Source organism: Pristiophorus japonicus, chromosome 5 (assembly GCF_044704955.1).
Source record: "Pristiophorus japonicus isolate sPriJap1 chromosome 5, sPriJap1.hap1, whole genome shotgun sequence".
In the NCBI taxonomy this organism is placed as follows: Eukaryota; Metazoa; Chordata; class Chondrichthyes; family Pristiophoridae; genus Pristiophorus; species Pristiophorus japonicus.
The window spans coordinates 159,808,230-159,829,925 of record NC_091981.1 but is presented as its reverse complement, the minus strand read 5'-3'; the positions used below and the strand labels follow the sequence as shown (position 1 = coordinate 159,829,925).

The 21,696-nt window shown below is 43.0% G+C and overlaps 1 protein-coding gene across 1 annotated transcript in view; it reads right to left on the bottom strand.

Annotated features, from left to right (window-relative positions):
- Positions 1–12,323, bottom strand: part of LOC139264487 (collagen alpha-1(XXVIII) chain-like) — a 405,978-nt gene extending 393,655 nt beyond the window's left edge. Inside the window, exons 1-3 of the mRNA XM_070881040.1 lie at positions 12,268–12,323; positions 11,582–11,752; positions 6,571–7,121 (exon numbers count right to left, since the gene is read on the bottom strand). Coding sequence (XP_070737141.1) covers positions 6,571–7,121; positions 11,582–11,726 — 696 coding nt within the window. The 5' untranslated portion in view covers positions 11,727–11,752; positions 12,268–12,323. The remainder of the gene's footprint in view (positions 1–6,570; positions 7,122–11,581; positions 11,753–12,267) is intronic.
- Between the last annotated feature and the right edge of the window lie 9,373 nt (positions 12,324–21,696).

Below are 21,696 nucleotides of genomic sequence, written 5' to 3'. Positions count from 1 at the left end.
TTCCCAGATACAGGCTATTTGACCCAGCGGTGTTTATGCTCCACATGAGCCACCTTCCAGCCTTCTTCATCTAATCCATCAACATATCTTTCTATTCCTTTCTCCCTCATGCGCTTCTCTAATTTCCCCTTAAATGCATCTAAGCTATTTGCCTCAGCTATTCCTTGTAGCAGCGAGTTCCACGTTCTAACCACTCTCTGGTTAAAGAAGTTTCTCCTGAATTCCCTTTGAAATAATGGTGGCAGTTAGAATGTAAGTGTACTAGAAGAGGATATGGACCATTGTTAGAGGATATTTGTAGAAAAGGAATTGGTGCTAAAAATAATATTAGAAGAACTCAAGGTGGATGTCGTGCAACCCAAGAAGTTGCGAGAAGTCAGAGAGGAGATAGCAGAGACTTTATATCTATAACTATTTAGTCCTCCTTAAATATGCAAACTGCTGTGAACTACAGAATAGCCAATGTAAAAACCTTTGTTCAAGAAGGGAAAGAAGGATGGTCAAGTAGCTATAGGCTAGTCAGTTTATTATCAGTGTGGGAAAACTTTTAGAATTCATAATTTGAGATCAAATTAGTGAGCATTTTGAAATGCAGAGGTTAATGAAGGATAGCCAGTATGGATTTGTTAAAGAAATATCATGTTCAACAAATTTCATAGAGTTTCTTGAAGAGATGACTGATTGTATAGAAAAAAACGAATGCAGTAGATGTAGCGTATATGGATTGTCAGAAGGCATTCGAGTAGGTGTCTCACAAGGGACTTGTTAGAAAATTCAGGTATATGGTACAAGAGGAAATGTAGCAGCCTGAATGTAAAGTTTGTTGATGGACAGGAGACAGAATTAGGGTAAGTGGGTGTTGTTTGGATTGCAGAAGGGTTGGAAGGAGGCCAGTGCTGGAACCATTTTTGTTCTTAAATAAAGATTAAATAGATTTGGGTACAGGGAACATAATTCTGCAGTTTGCTGCTGAAACAAAAATAGGGGAGTTTGGCAAACAGCAAGGAAGACTATAAAATACTTGAAGAAGACAGACAGGTTAGCAGAATGAGACAGACAGATAGAAGAGGTAATTTAATTTGAATAAGTGTCAGGTAATATATCTTGAGAGAACTAAATATATTCAATGAAAAGACACTAAAGGGTGTGGATTAAAAGAGACCTAGGGGTTTAAAGGTTTGGCCTCGATATTAACCACCCCCCACAATGGGAGGAGAGGGTCGGGTGGGTTAAAATGTAAAGACGGGGAACAGGTCCCCAATTTGACACCTACATGCCCATCGCCATTCTCCCAGCCCCCTCTCAGCCCTGATCTCATGCTCCCTCCCATCCATGATGGCTTCTCTCTTCTGCCCCATCCTTAAGCACCGATCTTTTGCTCCCTCCCCTGTCCCAATTGCCGAGGACCGTTCCCAAGACACCCCGGTTACGGCCCCCTGCCATTGATTTTCCTGTCAATTCAACCGGCTGCCGGGCGACAAACAAAAGAAAAAAATTATAATGAGGTCCTACCGTTAAATTCGACAGGACCTCTGCGTCCCCAGTCTTGCCGGGATTTCCCCGCTCGACTGCGCTCCCCTGCAATCTCCCCACCTCCCCGTAAATATCGAGCCCATCATTTCTTGAAAGTGCAAGTGCAGGTCGATAAAGAAAGGCCAACAGCATTTTATGTTTTATAAAAAGGAGCATAGTGTACAAGAATAAAGAAGTAATAATACATTTATACCAACTATTGATTAGGTCATAGTGAGAATACTGTGTATAATTCTCTGACTGCCACATTATAGAAAGGACATTGAAGCCATAGAGAACATTTAGTACAGATACACCAGGATGATGCCAGGGATGGGAAATTATTGTCGTGAGGAGAGGCTTGAGACACTGGGACTATTTCCACGACACTCAATAAAACTAAGTTGAGATAGAATAAGAGATTTTTAAACTTTGATGGTCTTTGATAGAATGAATAAGGAAATATTACTTCTTCTGGCTAGGGAGTCAGTGATGAGAGATTGTCAATTTAAAACTGTCACTAAGAAAATGAGGAGTGAGGTTAAGAGATATGTTTGTAAGTAGCAGCTTGTTGGAGCATGAATGATTTTCCATAGGGAATGGTTGCAGTAGAGACCATTGTGTCTTTTAAAGGATATTGGATGAATATTGGACGAATAAATAGAAGCATAGGGTACAAAAGAAAGGAAGTTATGATGAACCTTTATAAAACACTGGTTCAGGCTCAACTGTAATATTGCATTCAATTCTGGGCACCGCACTTTAGAAAGGATTTGAAGGCCTTAGAGAGGGGGCAGAAAAGATTTACGAGAATGATTCCAGGGATGAGGAACTTCAGTTACGTGGATAGACTGGAGAAGCTGGGGTTGTTCTCATTAGAGCAGAGAAGATTGAGAAGAGATTTGATAGAGGTGTTAAAAATTATGAGGGGTTTAGACAGAGTAGATAGCGAGAAACAGATAGTAAGAGTTTCCACAGGTACATAAAAAGGAAAAGAGTGGCTAAAGTAAATGTTGGTTCCCTGGAGGATGAGACTGGGAAATTAATAATGGAGAACAGGGAAATAGCAGAGACGTTGAACAAATATTTTGTATCGGTCTTCACGGTAGAAAACACTAAAAACATCCTAATAGTGGATAATCAAGGGGCAATAGGGAGGGAGGAACTTAATACCATCACTATCACTAATGAAGTAATACTAGGTAAAATAATGGGACTAAAGGTGGACAAATCCTCTGGACCTGATGGCTTACATGCTAGGGTCTTAAGAGAAGTGGCTGCAGAGATAGTGGATACATTGGTTGTAATCTACCAAAATTCCCTGGATTCTGGGGCTGTCCCAGCGGATTGGAAAACCACAAATGACCCAGCCTCCACAGCTCTCTGGGGCAGAGAATTCCATAGATTTACAACCCTCTGAGAGAAGAAATTCCTCCTCATCTCAGTTTTAAATGGGCGGGCCCTTATTCTAAGACTATGTCCCCTAGTTTTAGTTTCTCATATGAATGGAAATATCTTCTCTGCAACCACCTTGTTGAGCCCCCTCATTATCTTATATGTTTCAATAAGATCACCTCTCATTCTTCTGAACTCTAATGTGTATAGGCCCAACCTACTCAACCTTTCTTCATAAGTCAACCCCCTCATCTCCGGAATCAACCTTGTGAACCTTCTCTGAACAGCCTCCAATGCAAGTATATCCTTCCTTAAATACGGAGACCAAAACTGTACGCAGTACTCCAGGTGTGGCCTCACCAATACCCTGTACAGTTGTAGCAGGACTTCTCTGCTTTTATATTCTATCACCCTTGCAACAAAGGCCAAAATTCCGTTTGCCTTGCTGAATTCTTGCTGTATCTGAATACTTACTTTTTGTGTTTCATGCACAAGGACATGAGGAGGCAGACAAAAAGCAAAAAACTATAGACCAGTTAGACTAACATCTGTCACTGGGAAAATGTTGGAGTTCATTATTAAGGAAGCAGTAGCGGGACATTTGGAAAAGCATGATTCAATCAAGCAGAGTCAGCATGGTTTTATGAAAGGGAAATCATGTTTGACAAATTTGCTGGAGTTCTTTGAGGATGTAACGAGCAGGGTGGATAAGGGGGAACCAGTGGAGATGGTGTATTTAGATTTCCAGAAGGCATTCGATAAGGTGCCACATAAGAGGTTACTGCACAAGATAAAAGCTCAAGGGGTTGGGGGTAATATATTAGCGTGCATAGAGGATTGGCTAACTAACAGAAAACAGAGTCGGGATAAATGGGTCATTTTCCGGTTGGCAAACTGTGACTAGTGGGGTGCCGCAGGGATCGGAGCTGGGTCCTCAACTATTTGCAATCTATATTAATGACTTGGATGAAGGGACCAAGTGTAATGTAACCAAGTTTGCTGATGATACAAAGATGGGTGGGAAAGCAAATTGTGAGGAGCACACAAAATATCTGCAAAGGGATATAGACAGGCTAAGTGAGTGGGCAAAAATTTTGCAGATGAAGTATAATGTGGGAAAATGTGAGGTTATCCACCTTGGCAGAAATAATAGAAAAGCAAATTATAATTTAAATGGAGAAAAATTGCAAAGTGTGCAGTACAGGGAGACCTGGGGGTCCTTGTGCATGAAACACACAAAAAGTAAGTATTCAGATACAGCAAGTAATCAAGAAGGCAAATGGAATTTTGGCCTTTATTGCAAGGGGGACAGAGTATAAAAGCAGAGAAGTCCTGCTACAACTGTACAGGATATTGGTGAGGCCACACCTGGAGTACTGCATGCAGTTTTGGTCTCCGTATTTAAGGAAGGATATACTTGCATTGGAGGCAGTTCAGAGAAGGTTCACAAGGTTGATTCCGGAGATGAGGGGGTTGACTTATGAAGAAAGGTTGAGTAGGTTGGGCCTATACACATTGGAGTTCAGAAGAATGAGAGGTGATCTTATTGAAACATATAAGATAATGAGGGGGCTCGACAAGGTGGTTGCAGAGAAGATATTTCCACTCATAGGAGAAACTAAAACTAGGGGACATAGTCTTAGAATAAGGGCCCGCCTATTTAAACCTGAGATGAGGAGGAATTTCTTCTCTCAGAGGGTTGTAAATCTATGGAATTCTCTGCCCCAGAGAGCTGTGGAGGCTGGGTCATTGAATATATTTAAGGCGGAGATAGACAGATTTTTGAGCAATAAGGGAGTAAAAGGTTATGGGGAGTGGGTAGGGAGGTGGAGCTGAGTCCATGATCAGATCAGCCATGATCTTATTGAATGGCGGAGCAGGCTCGAGGGGCCAAATGGCCTACTCCTGCTCCTATTTCTTATATTCTTATGTCAGCAGTCGGCGCACTGAGCAATAAGCTGACCAGCAGTAGCTGCTGCCACCTGGTGCCGCACCCCTGTACTGCACGTGGCACCATCTCACTGCTCAACGCAAACCCTTCACCAGCTGCTCAGGATGGAGGGACAACGAGGCCTCCTACAGGACCAATGGCCTTTCCCTCGGCGAGTTTTCCCAAGAACCTGGATATTAAAGAATTAAGGGACATCAGAACAGTGCAGGAAAGTGGAGTTGATGTAGAAGATCAGCCACGATTTCATTGAATGGCGGAGCAGGCTTGAGGGGCCGAATGGACTACTCCTGCTCCTATTTCTCCTGTTCTTATGTTCTTAAACTGTTCCCATTGGCGGAAGAGTCAAGAACCGGAGGACACAGATTTAAGGTGATTGGCAAAAGAATCAAAGGCGACATGAGGAAAAACTTTTTTACGCAGCGAGCGGTTGTGATGTGGAATGCACTGCCTGAAAGGGTAGTAGAGGCAGATTTAATCATGGCGTTCAAAAGGGAATTGGATAAGTACCTGAAGGAAAACAACTTGCAGGGCTATGGGGAAAGGGTGGAGAAGTGGGACTAGCTGAAGTGTTCTTGCAGAGAGCTAGCATGGGCTCGATGCAATGAATAGCTTCCTTCTGTGCTGAAACCATTTCATGATTCTATGATTCTATGAGAGAAAAATTGCATACCGTCCCAGTTGGAGGCGGTAGCAGCTGCGGGGGGGGGGACATCTTGCGCCAGGCACAGAAGTCCCACTCCGCGTGCTAAATTGGGCTTACCGTCCTCGAAAGGAAGTGGAGCGGAAAATCTCCATGCGACTGGATATTTTCCAGCGCTACTCGAAGAGGCACATTGCACTGGCAGGAACACAGGTCCCTCCCCTTCCATTAAAGGGGAGAGCCAAGCTGCCAACTCTTCAGGAGGGAGAAGGGGTCACTGCTAAAGCACCAGGGTGCGGGGTGCTGTGGCAACAGCCCGGCATAAAAGTGGAGTGCCGGGCCGCAACATTGTGGCACACCCCACCATCTGAAATTGAGAAAGCCGCGACTGGCAAGTCGTCCATTTTTTACATTTTCAGCACCACACCACCCCTTTCATTTTCGCCACAAGTGCGGCCTAAAGCCTGGCTCACACCCTGGGGAAGCTGACGCCGGCATTGCCCGTGGCAGCCTCATAGAGGGCTTCCGAATTTTCGCTCCGAGGCGAAAATGGGTCGCTGCGCACGGTCATGATATCGTCATCGCCGGCCCAGCGGCTTGGGGCGCTACCAGCAGGAGCAGGGCGCTACCGATTTGCGCCACCATGAAATGCTCTCGGAACTTCGCGGGAGTCAGTAGCGGTGCCGCACCCGGTCAAAAAGTAGCTTGCAGCCCGTTAGTTACGGGCGCCACAAACTACCGGCATTTTTCCCCCAACGATTCTATATTTGAAGTGCATACAAGGCTGTGACAGAAAGAATAGGATAGTGGAAATGAGTTTTGGGTTGTTTAAGCAAACCATTAACACAGGTGTGATAAGTCAGGTGGCATTCATCTATTCTGTCAACGTCTATGGTTCTATGAAATTCAACTATTGTATCATTAAAGACATCAGGCTACTAAACCAGCAATGCATGGATTTGTATATCTAATAGACATCAACATTAGGATTCATGCAAAGTAATTCTTACAGTCCAATTCCAAATACAAGTACAAATACCAGTGTGAATTATAAGTTCAGTGTCCGACTTACCACTTCACCGAGTGTATTGTTTATGAGATTGGCCTCTGTTATGCTGTGGACAAATTGTGAAGATGGAATGCTTGCCACAGCTGACAGTTCTGCAGTAATGCGTGGTGGCCCAATGGAAAACAGGAAAATGCCATGCTCCTTAGCATGGGCTGCGACATCTCGAATGTTAGGATTGCGGGGATGATTCACCCCATCTGTCATTAAAATGGCTATCTTCACACTGTTCTGCTTTGCCTCAGTCTGGAAGAGCTGAGTAGCATTTCCTATGGCATAGGAAGTGTATGTGCCATGGCCTATGTAATTCATGGATTGTACACGATTCTTGAATAGATCAAACCCTTGCCAGTCTCGGAAAGTGTGGTCCATTTTGACAGAGCTACTATACTGTAGAACAGCCATTCGCCAGTCTAGATCCTGTTTTCCCATCTGTTCAGACTGCAAAGCTCTTTCAGTGAATTCAATTGCAAATTGCTTCCCTTTATCAAACAAGAAGTTTTTGGCACTTTCAGAGCTGTCCAAGATAAAAGCAACTTCGATGACGCAGTTGGGATCTGATAACAACAACAAAATTATCTCATAAATGTATGTAATTATTTATCCTTTCACCTGACTATTAGAATTAAAAATGTTATTGAACAACATTTACCATATGATTTCTTTCACAATATGCAATTGTTTAAGTGCCCCTACTTTCTCAATAGTTTAAAACGCATTTTTATCCTATGGAAGTCCAGGTCACCAGGTTTGTACATTTTTACTGAATCAATCATTCAATGGAAATTGAATGAATGATGCAATAAATATAAAGACTGTAGTGGGGTGGGGGGAGGGGGGCTATATTCTAACACATTATAAAAACATTGCACTATTATTTTGATGCAGTTATGATCAGAACAATTCAAACCATGCATTGTATGTTTGCATCAAGTTAGTGAAATCAGAGTAACTTTGATATTTCATCCATGCCTTCAACTACTTAAGCCCTAAGCTCTGGAATTCCCTCCTAATCCTTTCCACCTCTCTAGCTCTATCTCCTCCTTCCAGATGCTCCTTAAAACCTACCTCTTTGGCCACCTGTCCTAATATCTCCTTATGTGGCTCGTTGTCAAATCTTTAAAATAACATTCCTGTCAAGTACCTTGGGACATTTTACTTCATTATAGGCACTATATAAATGCAAGTTGTTGTTGTTTTAACTTGCTATTTCATCTCCATGATAAAGAATCTCCAATTGAGGATGCCAAATGAAGATGGCATAGAAATCACAAGCTGTGGCAAAGACCAAAAATAAGATCATATGAATTACATTTGGTGTATCATAGGCCTAACCTGGTTCAGTCAGTTATGCAGAATGTAATGTTACCTCAGTCGACTCGCTTTTCCATCTTTTGGATCTTTCCAAATACCTTGCCAGCCATTTTCTGGGAAACACCCACAATATCCTTTTACAGTCAATTTTCAGAAAACAGCCATTGTATTTGAATCACAAACCTTAATGTTCCTGCTCAGCATCCTAGTTTTCCCTCTCCTTGAGTAATAGCCATCTCAAGGTTATGTAACTGCCCATGGAATTATGAATTTCCAATTAGAAAGGGCCCAAAGAGAATCAACCTCTGTCCAAGTTTTGGCGAAGCTGCAAGCAACATTGCTCGCCACAATTAATTTGCAGTTTTTTCAATTCCCAGTTTTTATTTTCAATAGTGAAATCCATTCCATTATGATTATCTATCCAGCTCCAAAAGATTTATATACACTTACTACCATAACCTAGAAATTACTGTGAATAATATTAACAAACAAATGTTTGACACTTGTGTGACATTACTTTGTCCACCATTTTAACAGTGGTCATTTAATGTCTCAGTTAAAATAGAAGACAAAACAGTGTAATTAAAGTACTTTAAGCATTCTTAAGTTAATGCCACATATAGAGTCGCCTCAGGCTACATTACTACAGCCTGCTTCACTGGATCCTAATAGCAGATTGTAAAGTACATACTGGCCAGTAAAAGAACTGTGGATATTGCTAGTCCTCCACTTCTGGGGCTGAATTTTCTATGGTGGTAGCGGGCGCGAACAGTGGTGAGTCAGGTGGGACAGTTGTTATTTTTGACAACGGGTCAGGAATCCACTTTCAACTCACTCCTATACACCTTTCCCACAGGCGCGTCTGTCAGTGTGGAGCTGACCCGACCTGCAGCGGCGGGGGACCCAATTGAAATCATTATTAGGTACTTTACAGGCACTTGAGAGCCTTTTTCTTCCTACTTTTTAAATTTCCCTCCATGGCCACGAGATTCACGCAGCTCAGGAACCACATCTGTCAACCTGAGGCATGAGTTCCGTGGTCATTGTTCCAGCTGATTACTTGGCAGCATGGAAAACAAACCAAAATAAAAACATGCTGATTACATCAGCTCATTAATTGATGGAGATACATTACTACTTAAAAAGCTACTGGTAATTTTTCACTGGCCATTCTCAGCTGTTGCCTTCCAACTGAACAGTAATTGCAGTGAATTGATCAGCAATATAAAAAAATGACATTTAAATATATGTTTGTGTTGTTTCTGGTCAGGTTTTTCTCACAGTATTGTGATTGTCCAGTTACACATTAAATCAAGTCATCAACCGTAACAATTTCATTCTCATCGCTCATTCCATTGGTTCGATTTGCTTTCAATCCCTGAATATGACTCATTTAATTTTTCAGTCTGAGACTTTAGAGTGAATTTCTGCAGAGGTTCTCTCACTTGTCCGTTATTGACTTTAACGCAAGAGCTGCACAATCCCAGAAACATATTATAAGCACCACTTACACTGTTTGTCAGGGAGTCAGGAGCTGTTCTGCTGAACTTGCATAACATTTTAAATCCATCCCTTTAAAATTACATTTAAAATCTGCTTAATCTTATGTATTACCTACACATATCTTTTATTTGTAGCAGTTACTGATAGATTTGTGACTAAAGCACCGATAACTTCACAATCAATGTATTTTTTTGATTAAGTTCTTGATCATATTTGTAGATGGAGTCATATTACTTAATGATAATTGTATTTAAATATTTGTTTGTCACTCATATATAACTTTTATTATATGATTGTACAGTAAAGATTCAACATCCACTATGTTAAATTGAACTTAAAATTTCATGTGGTTAGGCTCCCTTTAAGGATACAAAAGCAAAATACTGCAGATGTTGGAATCTGAAATAAAAACAGAAAATGCTGGAAATACTCAGCAGGTCAGCAGATCTCCACAGATGCTGCCTGACCTGTTGAGTATTTCCAGCATTTTCTGTTTTTATTTCAGATTCCAGCATCCGCAGTAGAGAAACAGAGTTAACGTTTCAAGTAGATGGCCTTTCATCAGAACTTTCTCTCTCCACAAATGCTGCCTGACCCACTGAGTATTACCAGCATTTTCTGTTTTTATCCTTTTAAGGATCCCAGCTTAAAACACGTCACTAGACGTGCTCCATCTCATTGAGCCAGGTAATGCACTGGGTAGGCTGAATAGGCCCGATTAAGGTAAGTTAATTTTGTACAGCGGGATGGAGACTGTAGTGGGGTCAGGGTCTGCCAAGGACACCAGTTACACCGGACCCGACAAGGTAAGGAAAATTCCGGCTATGATATTGTAAATTACACCAGTAGGAATGCCTCTGGTATGTTGGATACTCTTATCAAAAAATGCCTTCATCATTTTAGTATTCTTTGGTTTCATTTATGGGTAGCTATGATAAACAGTCTGAATCTCAAATCCGATAATTGACAATAGATATTTCAAGTCTTTGGGATGAGCTAAATATATACCAGATTAACTTTTTCAGGTAAACCACATCAAGCCCTTTATAGTCCTATTCTAAAGCAAGAATAAGCAATCTATTTTTAGATGGATAGGGCTGAACAGAAGTTGTGTCAGTTATTTTGTTAAGAATACCAAGGGGGTTGGCAGGATTTTTTCACCAGATCTAAAGTCCAGACAGGGAGATTTATGCTCCTGAGCAACAGAGGCTCCCATATCCTAACTTGTGTGTTTACTTTGGTAACTTTCTGTTCTTATTTGATTTGATTTTTCCCACGCTAAGGTGTTCATTTTCTCCTTCCTCCTTATAGTAAAGTGCTGTTCCTATACTCCAGGAGCAATATATAAATACAGGTTGCTTGTTGCATTGTTGATGTTATTTGTGGGGTCTTGTACTGTCCCGAGAAGAAAGTGCCCATCTAGTTTATACTTGTGGATCCAAAAGGGAGTGTAACTCACGTGTCCACAAATACATGTTGGCAGTGGAGTACCGCTATCCACGGCAGTGTTCTGTGTCTTAGTTAATAAAATGTATTAGCTGTGTGCCTGTAACCTTCCTTCAAAAATGGGTTTCAAAACAGAAGATTCATCGCATCTGTAGCATTATATGAACTAATAACTCCCACAAAATTAATGAAACTTTAATCCTTCCGTGTGGTTTCCTGGCCATTTTATGCATTTAAAAATGATTGTAATGTTTGAGGCTGTCATTTTAGACCGAACATTTTAGACTATAAATTCCCCTCCCACCAAGTCTCCTCTTTCAGCGCCTTACCTTCACTATTGATTGGGGAGCAGACTTGGTCTCAACTGATCCGCGGAATAACTCAAAAGGATTCACAGTAACTTAACAGATTGTTCCCATAGTTTCAGTTGATCTCTGATTGACTTTTTTGCACCATAGACTAATAAAGCACACTTAAAACGTTTTTCTTATATATAAGAAGGAAATCATTTTATTTCGATGTCACCCCTCACGAATCCAGAAGGTCCCACAGTACTTCACAGCCAATTAAGTGCTTTTGAAATGTAGGCGCTGTTCTAATGTAAGAAACGCATACAATCCTACGTTCTCCTAACTGTTTTTCAGGTGGAAACACCCCTAATAACATCACAACTTTCATTTAGAAAACAAAAGATTTGGTAATCACTCTCAAACCAATACGAAAACAGATATAAACGTGGCCAATGTTGCCATACCCGCAGCCTGGTCCAGTTGTTGGATAATTGAGCCGGGTTGTTTTCTTCCCTTCTTCCTACCAACATTGCGGATGCGACTTTCCGTTGTTGACAAAGCCACAAATACGAGAAGCAAAGCGATCACTTTCACCAATTCTGCTGCCATCTTCTCAGCTCCGTCACCTATCACCCCTCAAACAGAAAACCATGTCGTGTCAAAAGTTCCAGCTCACACTCCGATCTGCAACACTTTAGCCGCGTCCCTTCGAACCGCGCAAAGATTGGCATAAAAGTTCAAACGGATTAAGCTTCATTACTTTTACTCTTGACCAAGTGACATCTAGAAGATATGATCTTGTCTATCTCTAAATGCTAATTGTGAATTTCACTTTAAAAAGTCGTAACATCATACTTTAATTCGTGGCTACAGAAAACAAGGTGCCCAAATGGTCCTATTTAGCAACTTACATCTCTGTCAGATTCAGAAATTACGATTATAGCTATCGGTTGCTTTCCCTGTAATAACAATGTAAGTGCAGTAACAGCGTACACAACTAATATTTACTGTGTTACAAATCTTCATTTAGTACAGTCTTTAAATCAAAGAACGTAGGTGAGGAAACAAGCTTACACAAGAGTATATGCTAATAATAATGTTTCTGAAACAAAGATTTTAAAATCAAAAATGCATATGAACACCATCTTACTCTGACTGAGAACCCAAAGAGAAATTCCGAGTCGTTTTCTAGGTGTAAAGCTCCATTCCGGAGCCTCCCGCTGTAGTGAGAACTGAGACGCCCTAAGCGTTCACCGTCAATTGAAATTCATGAATATTACTAACGACCGCAAGGCGGAGGGAGGGAAATATGTTTTTATAGCTTCATCTTTTTAAAGTTACCATGCACACCGTCAAATAATGGATTTGCAATTGTATTAATATTTGTCAGATTTATGATTAGTTATCTGTATCAAGTGAGTATTAAAACATTATTAAAGAATATAGTTTTGGTACTGTATTCTGTTGACATGAAAAAAATACAGGGTCTGTGCAGATAGGAAATTTATTCAACTAGTGCAATAATACATGATTGGTGATTGGTTTAGAATCGCACTGTGCGCTAATAGGGAAGAGCATGTTTCCTTAAAATTCTTCTATCTGCTATTGTAACAAATACTTTTGTTAAAATAGTGCACAAAGAAATTTCATACAAACAAACGGGATAGAGTTTCCGCTTTAAGCGCAATCGGCAAACTGGCCGCACATTGCGTTTGAAATTGCGCTGTTTTTCCGAAATGAAATGGTTCAAGTTTCCGTCCAAATTCATTTGTATAATCACAAACATAAATCTTCCATGAAACAGCTCAATCGGCCCACATAAAAGAATGCTATTGTTTATTTTTTCCTTGCATTAAAAAATATTAATGTATTTAAGAGTGGTAACGGGGTGCAGTTTGATTAATACAAGGTACAGCTAAAAATGTGTTTATCAAATCACTGATAATGACAAACAAAATCTATATTGAACCAACTAATTTCATTGGTGTACATTAGTCAGTTTGTTAGTAATTAAATATTTTTTGAATATTTAAGAATTTAAAAAATGTGCCTTATTAGTGCCTGTGTGCCGAAAAAATGAGCTTCATTTGAAGAGTCTCCTTGAACGTTTGCAAACGGATGCAATCGGTAGAAACTCGCCATGCTCCTTATTTCAAAGACAAGCTTATTTGTACTGCAAAAATGGCCACCATGCTCCACTCTTTGTATATGATTGGTCCTCTTGGAGGATAAGCCACACCCTGAAGTTTCACAGGAATGTATAACTGGAACCGCCCATCCCAAGGTCTCACTGACTTTGCAAATTGTAACTTGATCCATTTTGACTTCCTGAAGCGACAGAGGACAGAGCTCCCCAGAAGATAGCAAGGGTCAGCCAAAGTGCTTTACCCCAGGCCAAGTACATCCCTCCCCCAGCCAAAGTGCCTTACCCCGTGTCTCTCCCCCCCACCTGTGTCTCTCTTCCTCTCACCCGTGACTCTCCCTCCACCGAGCCTCTCTCTCCCCCCAGCCTCTCTCTTTCCCCCCAGCCTCACTCTCTCTCCCCCCAGTCTCTCTCTCTCCTCCCCCCAGTCTCGGCCCCCCACCACTGCTGTGCTCTTGGCCACCTATGCGCCCTCTCGGCACCACGGCCGCCACTCTGGGCCGCTCCACTTGGCACCAAGGCTACCGCTCTCGGCATCAAGGCCACCACTCACGGTCCCCCGAGAGGGGTCGGGGTCGGAGTGGCAGCCTAGCGAGTCGAGGTAGAGAGTCGGGGGTGGGGGGGAGTCGGGGCCTAGGAGTCCCTGGGGAATCAGCGGCGGAAGACAGACGGGGATTTAGCGGAGTCTCGGGCCTCAAGTCCTGCTTCTCAACACCACGTGGATGGAATGATTCGATGCTGGGAGGGGATGGGGGTGCGAAGCTGGACAGGGGGTGGAACTTGTCGCAAGTCTGTCAAAAAAAGTGCAGTACAAATAGTTACTACCTTATTTCAATCTGGGGGCATGGCCAATCCTGTAGGCGGGGCCGGCTTCCAGTACAATGTTCCTTAAACCAACGTTAAAGATCGATAAAACTTGCTTTATGCTTGACTTAACTTGCATTTAAAATTCCACATTCTTTTGCACTGGTTTAGCTGATTTAAGTCGAATTACACTGATCAACGCAAACTAACAGAAACTCGACTACATGTAGGGCCAAAAATTGCGGCTTCCTGCGGGCGGATGCCTCCGACTGAAAAATGTTTTACGAAAATACCTGGTGGTCCTGGAGGAACGTAGACTTGTGCTCCAAGGCCTAGCTGCGCAATCAGCATAGGGACCCACGTATTCCAGGAGCGTATGTGCAGCCTGGGATCACGTGGGTCGGACAATCAATAAAAATGGTGTATCCCCATTCACAGTAATGGTGAGTTCTGTTTGTACTGTTTTCACATTTCTATGAATGGGGATGCCACAAAAACGCAAACATTTTAAATAAATAAGAAAAACACTTCACATATTTAAAATTAAGTGAAATTGAGTTTAATTAAATGTTTTAGACAAAAAAATTATTTTTTTGAATTTTTTTTAACATGTTTTAATAGGGGTAAAAATAAACTTACCTTCATGGACAGGGTTTTTAATATAGAATTTATTGATAAAGTATTATTTTTCTATCTTTTAAAACTCTTACGCAGGTACCAGGCGTGAGTTTGAAGGATATTCGCTGGGCAAGAGTTGGGCATATAACCCAAATCTCCGCCCGCGAAGGCCCTTCTCCTGGGAATGTGTTGGAACTGTCAAAAGAAATGTTCACAGTTATCAATTTAGGTGCATGTGCATGGTGCGCCGGGAATCGGCACTGACGGGGCCCCTATGAGTGCGTCCGCATATCATACGCACCCATAGAAACTGGGATTTTTGGCCTGTAGTGTTCATTACTAGTATTTCAATTCAATTTCAATAGATTGGGCTAACCAAACTGGCAGCAATACGGTGGAGGAGGACTTCCTGGAGTGTATTTGGGATGGTTTTCTGGACCAATATGTCGAGGAACTAACGAGAGAGCTGGCCATCCTACACTGGGTGTTGGGTAATGAGAAAGGACTAATTAGCAATCTTGTTGTGCGAGGCCCCTTTGGGCAAGAGTGATCATAATATAGTAGAATTCTTTATTAAGATGGAGAGTGACAGAGTTAATTCAGAGACTAGGGTTCTGAACTTAAAGAAAGGTAACTTCGATGGTATGAGACATGAATTGGCTAGAATAGACTGGCAAATGATACTTAAAGGGTCGACGGTGGATAGGCAATGGCAACCATTTAAAGATCACATGGATGAACTTCAACAATTGTACATCCCTGCCTAGAGTAAAAATAAAACGGGGAAGGTGGCTCAACTGTGGCTAACAAGGGAAATTAAGGATAGTGTTAAAGCCAAGGAAGAGGCATATAAATTGGCCAGAAAAAGCAGCAAACCTGACGACTGGGAGAAATTTAGAATTCAGCAGAGGAGGACAAAGGGTTTAATTAGGAGGGGGGAAATAGAGTATGAGAGTAAGTTTGCCGGGAACATAAAAACTGACTGCAACAGCTTCTATAGTTATGTGAAGAGAAAAAGATTAGTGAAGACAAATGTAGGTCCCTTGCAGTCAGATTCAGGTGAATTTATAACAAAGAAATGGCAGATTAGTTGAACAAATACTTTGGTTCTGTCTTCAGGAAGGAAGACACAAATAACCTTCCGGAAATACTGTGGAGATCACTAATGAAAGTGTCCCATCCCTTTTTGGGTACCACTACCCGATTACCCGACAGAAGGCCGTCTGCCTGTATAGACATTTCATCTTTCGTGAGAGGCTCGGGAGGTGCATGGTGGAGCGGCCTATAAAAGGCCCAACGCGTCGCTGAGGCTCTGGAGTTCATGAGAGGCGTGCTGGTGCAGCTGCAGCAGTGAAAGAAGGCAAAATAGAAGCAGAAAGAAATCGAAAGGTGACGTCACAGCCAAGGGGGTAAGTGATTGGCTGGTGATTGGTGAGTAGTTTTTCGTTTTCTTTTCTATATCAGTAAGTAACCTTTAGCATTGTTGTTGCCAATTTAAGTTAATCTAAGGGTTAAGTCATGGCAGGAGAGCTCGGACACGTGTTATGTTCCTCCTGTACTATGTGGGAAGTCAGGGATGCTTTCGGTGTCCCTGACGACTGCATATGCGGAAAGTGTATCCTCCTCCAGCTCCTGATGGACCGCATTATGGAACTGGAGCTGCGGGTGGATTCACTCTGGAGCATCCATGATGCTGAGGATGCCGTGAATAGCACGTTTAGTGAGTTGGTCATAACGCAGGTAAAGGTTACACAGACAGATAGGGAATGGGTGACCAACAGGAAGGGCAGTGGAAGGAAGGTAGTGCAGGGGTCCCCTGCGGTCATCCCCCTGCAAAACAGATACACTGCTTTGAGTACTGTTGAGGGGCATGACTCATCAGGGGGGAGCAGCAGCAGCCAAGTTCATGGCACCGTGGCTGGCGCTGCTGCACAGGAGGGCAGGAAAAAGAGTGGGAGAGCGATAGTGATAGGGGACTTAATGGTAAGGGGAATAGATAGGCATTTCTGCGGCCGCAACCGAGACTCCAGGATAGTATGTTGCCTCCCTGGTGCAAGGGTCAAGGATGTCTCAGAGCGGGTGCAAGACATTCTGAAAAGGGAGGGTGAACAGCCAGTTGTCGTGGTACATATAGGGACCAAATAGGGACCTACGAGATGAATTTAATGAGCTAGGAGTTCAATTAAAAAGTAGGACCTTAAAGGTAGTAACCTCAGGATTGCTACCGGTGCCACGTGCTAGTCAGAGTAGGAATCGCAGGATAGCTCAGATGAATACGTGGTTTGAGCAGTGGTGCAGAAGGGAGGGATTCAAATTCCTGGGGCATTGGAACCGGTTCTGGGGGAGGTGGGACCAGTACATACAGCACGGTCTGCACCTGGGCAGGACTGGAACCAATGTCCTAGGGGGAGTGTTTGCTATTGCTGTTGGGGAGGAGTTAAACTAATATGGCAGGGGGATGGGAACCTTTGCAGGGAGACAGAGGGAAATAAAATGGAGTCAGAAACAAAAGATAGAAAGGAGAATAGTAAAAGTGGAGGGCAGAGAAACCGAAGGCAAAAAACAAAAAGGGCCACATTACACCAAAATTCTAAAGGGGCAAAGTGTGTTAGAAAGACAAGCCTGAAGGCTCTGTGCCTCAATGCGAGGAGTATTCAGAATAAGGTGGACGAATTAACTGTGCAGATAGCAGTTAACGGGTATGATGTAATTGGCATGACGGAGACAGGTCTCCAGGGTGACCAAGGCTGGGAACTCAACATCCAAGGGTATTCAGCATTTAGGAGGGATAGACAGAAAGGAAAAGGAGGCGGGGTGGCGTTGCTGGTTAAAGACGAAATTAATGCAATAGTAAGGAGGGACATTAGTCTGAATGATGTGGAATTGGTATGGGTGGAGCTGCGGAATTCCAAAGGGCAGAAACGCTAGTGGGAGTTGTGTAGCAGACCACCAAACAGTAGTAGTGAGGCTGGGGACAGCATCAAACAAGAAATAAGGGATGTGTGCAATAAAGGTACAGCAGTTATCATGGGTGACTTTAATCTACATATTGATTGGGCGAACCAAACTGGTAGCAATGCGGTGGAGGAGGATTTTCTGGAGTGTATTAGGGATGGTTTTCTAGACCAATATGTCAAGGAACCAACTAAAGAGCTGGCTATCCTAGACTGGGTGATGTGTAATGAGAAGGGACTAATTAGCAATCTTGTTGTTCGAGGCCCCTTGGGGTAGAGTGACCATAATATGGTAGAATTCTTTATTAAGATGGAGAGTGACACAGTTAATTCAGAAACTAGGGTCCTGAACTTAAGGAAAGGTAACTTCGACAGTATGAGGCTTGAATTGGCTAGAATAGACTGGCAAAGGATACTTAAAGGGTTGATGGTGGATAGGCAATGGCAAACATTTAAAGGTCACATGGATGAACTTCAGCAATTGTACATCCCTATCTGGAATAAAAATAAAACGTGGAAGGTGGCTCAACCATGGCTAACAAGGGAAATTAAGGATAGTGTTAAAGCCAAGGAAGAGGCATGTAATTTGGCTAGAAAAAGCAACAAACCTGAGGACTGGGAGAAATTTAGAATTCAACAGAGGAAGACTAAGAGTTTAATTAAGAGGGGAAAAGAGAGTACGAGAGGAAGCTTGCTGGGAACATAAAAACTGACTGCAAAAGCTTCTATAAATATGTGAAGAGAAAAAGATTAGTGAAGACAAACGTAGGTCCCTTGCAGTCAGATTCAGGTGAATTTATAATGGGGAATAAAGAAATGGCAGACCAATTGAACAAATACTTTGGTTCTGTCTTCACAAAGGAAGACACAAATAACCTACCGATTGTACTCGGGGACAGTAGGTCGAGTGAGAAGGAGGTACTGAAGGATACCCTTATTAGGCAGGAAATTGTGTTTGGGAAATTGATGGGATTGAAGGCCGATAAACCCCCGGGGCCTGATACTCTGCATCCCAGAGTACTTAAGGAAGTAGCCCTAGAAATAGTGTATGCATTGGTGATCATTTTCCAACAGTCTATTGAATCTGGGTCAGTTCCTATGGACTGGAGGGTAGCTAATGTAACACCACTTTTTAAAAAAGGAGGGAGAGAGAAAACGGGTTATAGACCAGTTAGCCTGACATCAGTAGTGGGGAAAATGTTGGAATCAATCATTAAGGATGAAATAGTAGCGCATTTGGAAAGCAGTGACAGGATCGGACCAAGTCAGCATGGATTTATGAAAGGGAAATCATGCTTGACGAATCTTCTGGAATTTTTTGAGGATGGAACCAGCAGAGTGGACAAGGAAGAACCAGTGGATGTGGTGTATTTGGACTTTCAAAAGACTTTTGACAAGGTCCCGCACAAGAGATTGGTGTGCAAAATCAAAGCGCATGGTACTGGGGGTAATGTACTGACGTGGATAGAGAACTGGTTGGCAGACAGGGAGCAGAGAGTTGGGATAAACGGGTCATTTTCAGAATGGCAGGCAGTGACTAGTGGCATGCCGCAGGGCTCAGTGCTGAGACCCCTGCTCTTTACAATATACATTAACGATTTAGATGAAGGAATTGAGTGTAATATCTCCGTTTGCGGATGACACTAAACTAGGTGGCAATTTGAGCTGTGAGGAGGACGCTAAGAGGCTGCAGGGTGACTTGGACAGGTTTGGTGAGTGGGCATATGCATGGCAGATGCAGGACAATGTGGATAAATGTGAGGTTATCCATTTTGGGGGCAAAAACACGAAGGCAGAATATTATCTGGATGGCGGCAGATTAGAAAAGGGGGAGGTGCAACGAGACCTGGGTGTCATGGTTCATCAGTCACTGAAAGTGGGCATGCAGGTACAGCAGACAGTGAAGAAGGCAAATGGTATGTTGGCCATCATAGCTAGAGGATTTGAGTATAGGAGCAGTAAGGTCTTACTGCAGTTGTACAGGGCCTTAGTAAGGCCTCACCTGGAATATTGTGTACAGTTTTGGTCTCCTAATCTGAGGAAGGATGTTCTTGCTATTGAGGGAGTGCAGCGAAACTTCACCAAACTGATTCCAGGGATGGCTGGACTGTCATATGAGGAGAGACTGAATCGACTGGGCCTGTATTCACTGTAGTTTAGAAGGATGAGAGAGGATCTCATACAAACTTATAAGATTCTGATGGGACTGGACAGATTAGATGCAGGAAGAATGTTCCCGATGTTGGGGAAATCCAGAACCAGGGGACATAGTCTTAGGATAAGGGGTAGGCCATTTCGGACTGAGATGAGGAGAAACTTCTTCACTCAGAGAGTTGTGAACCTGTGGAATTCCCTGCTGCAGAGAGTTGTTGATGCCAGTTCATTGGATATATTCAAGAGGGAGTTAGATATGACCCTTACGGCTAAAGGGATCAAGGGATATGGAGAGAAAGCAGGAAAGGGGTACTGAGGGAATGATCAGCCATGATCTTATTGAGTGGCGGTGCAGACTCGAAGGGCCGAATGGCCTACTCCTGCACCTATTTTCTATGTTTCTATGTTTCTATCTTTGTGCCGCTGGTATGGCTTTATCTCTTCCTGCATTTCTAATGGGACACTGGACCAGCTCCTGTGAAGCACACAGTTTTTTTACTAAGGACAGTATGGAGTCCTGGCTCATCCAGGTTCTAATCTGTCGGGTGGTAACGGGTGATTGCTCACTCTCGAATGCTTCCATTACCATGACTAAATCTGCGAGCTGTGTCATTTCCACCCCCGTGGTGGGCAATGGCAGCCTACTGAGAGCATCGGCACAGTACACAGATGGCGTAGTTGTATGCGGACAACGTGAGTGCCCACCTCTGGATGCGGGCCAATGCATTCATATTTATCCCCTTACTTTCAGAAAAGAGGGATATCAATGGCTTATGGTCAGTTTCTATTTCAAATTTGAGCCCAAACAGATATTGATGCATTTTCTTTACCCCATAAACACACACTAAGGCTTCTTTTTCAATCATGCTATAGGCCCTCTCAGACTTAGACAGACTTCTGGATGCATAAGTAACCGGTTATAATTTCCCGGATTCATTAGCTTGTTGAAATAACATCACATGCTAGTACCAAAAGCTTACATGGATCATACAACACAAGCAATTTGTTTGAGCATAACAGTTTTCTAGCTTTTACAAAGGCATTTTCTTGGCTTTTACCTCATACCCATTCGTTTCCTTTATGCAGTATGGCGTGCAGTGGTTCTAACAGTATGCTGAGACCTGGTAAGAAGTTACCAAAGTAGTTCAGGAGTCCTAGAAACGACCGCAGCTCCGTCACCTTCTGTGGCCTTGGTTCTCGATTGCCTCCGTCTTCGAATCGATGGGCCTGGTGCCGCCCTCCGCGATTCTTCTCCCCAGGAACTCCACTTCAGGCGCCAGGAAAACGTACTTAGAGCATTTTAACCTGAGCCCCACGTGGTTAAGCCAACTAAGAGCCTCCTCCAGGTTCTGCAGGTAACCAAGATGTCATCCTGGAAGACCAGGATGCACGAGACCGACTTCAGTAATCTTTCCATGTTTCTCTGGAAAATCGCCGCAGCTGATCAAATCCCAAACGGGCATCTGTTGTAAATGAAGAGCCCTTTGTGCATGTTAATGCAGGTGAGGCCCTTCAATCATTCCTCTAGCTCCTGCGTCATATAGGCCGAGGTCAAGTCCAGCTTCATGAACATCTTTCCTTCCACCAGCGTCGCAAAAAGGTCATCTGGTTTTGGTAGCAGGTATTGATCCTGCACGGAGAAACGATTGATAGTTACTTTGTGATCACCACGGTGCTGTCTCCCTTGAGGACTGGAACAATGGACTGGCCCACTTGTTGAATTCAATTGGCGAAATGATGCCCTCTCATTGCAGCCGGTCCAGCCCGATCTCCATCTTCTCCCTCATCATGTACGGTACCGCTCTCGCCTTGTGATGGATGGGTCGCCCTCCCGAAATTAGGTGGATCTGCACTTTTGCTCCTTGGCACTTGGAACTCCGATGCCTGGTTGAATAGCGAGGGAAAC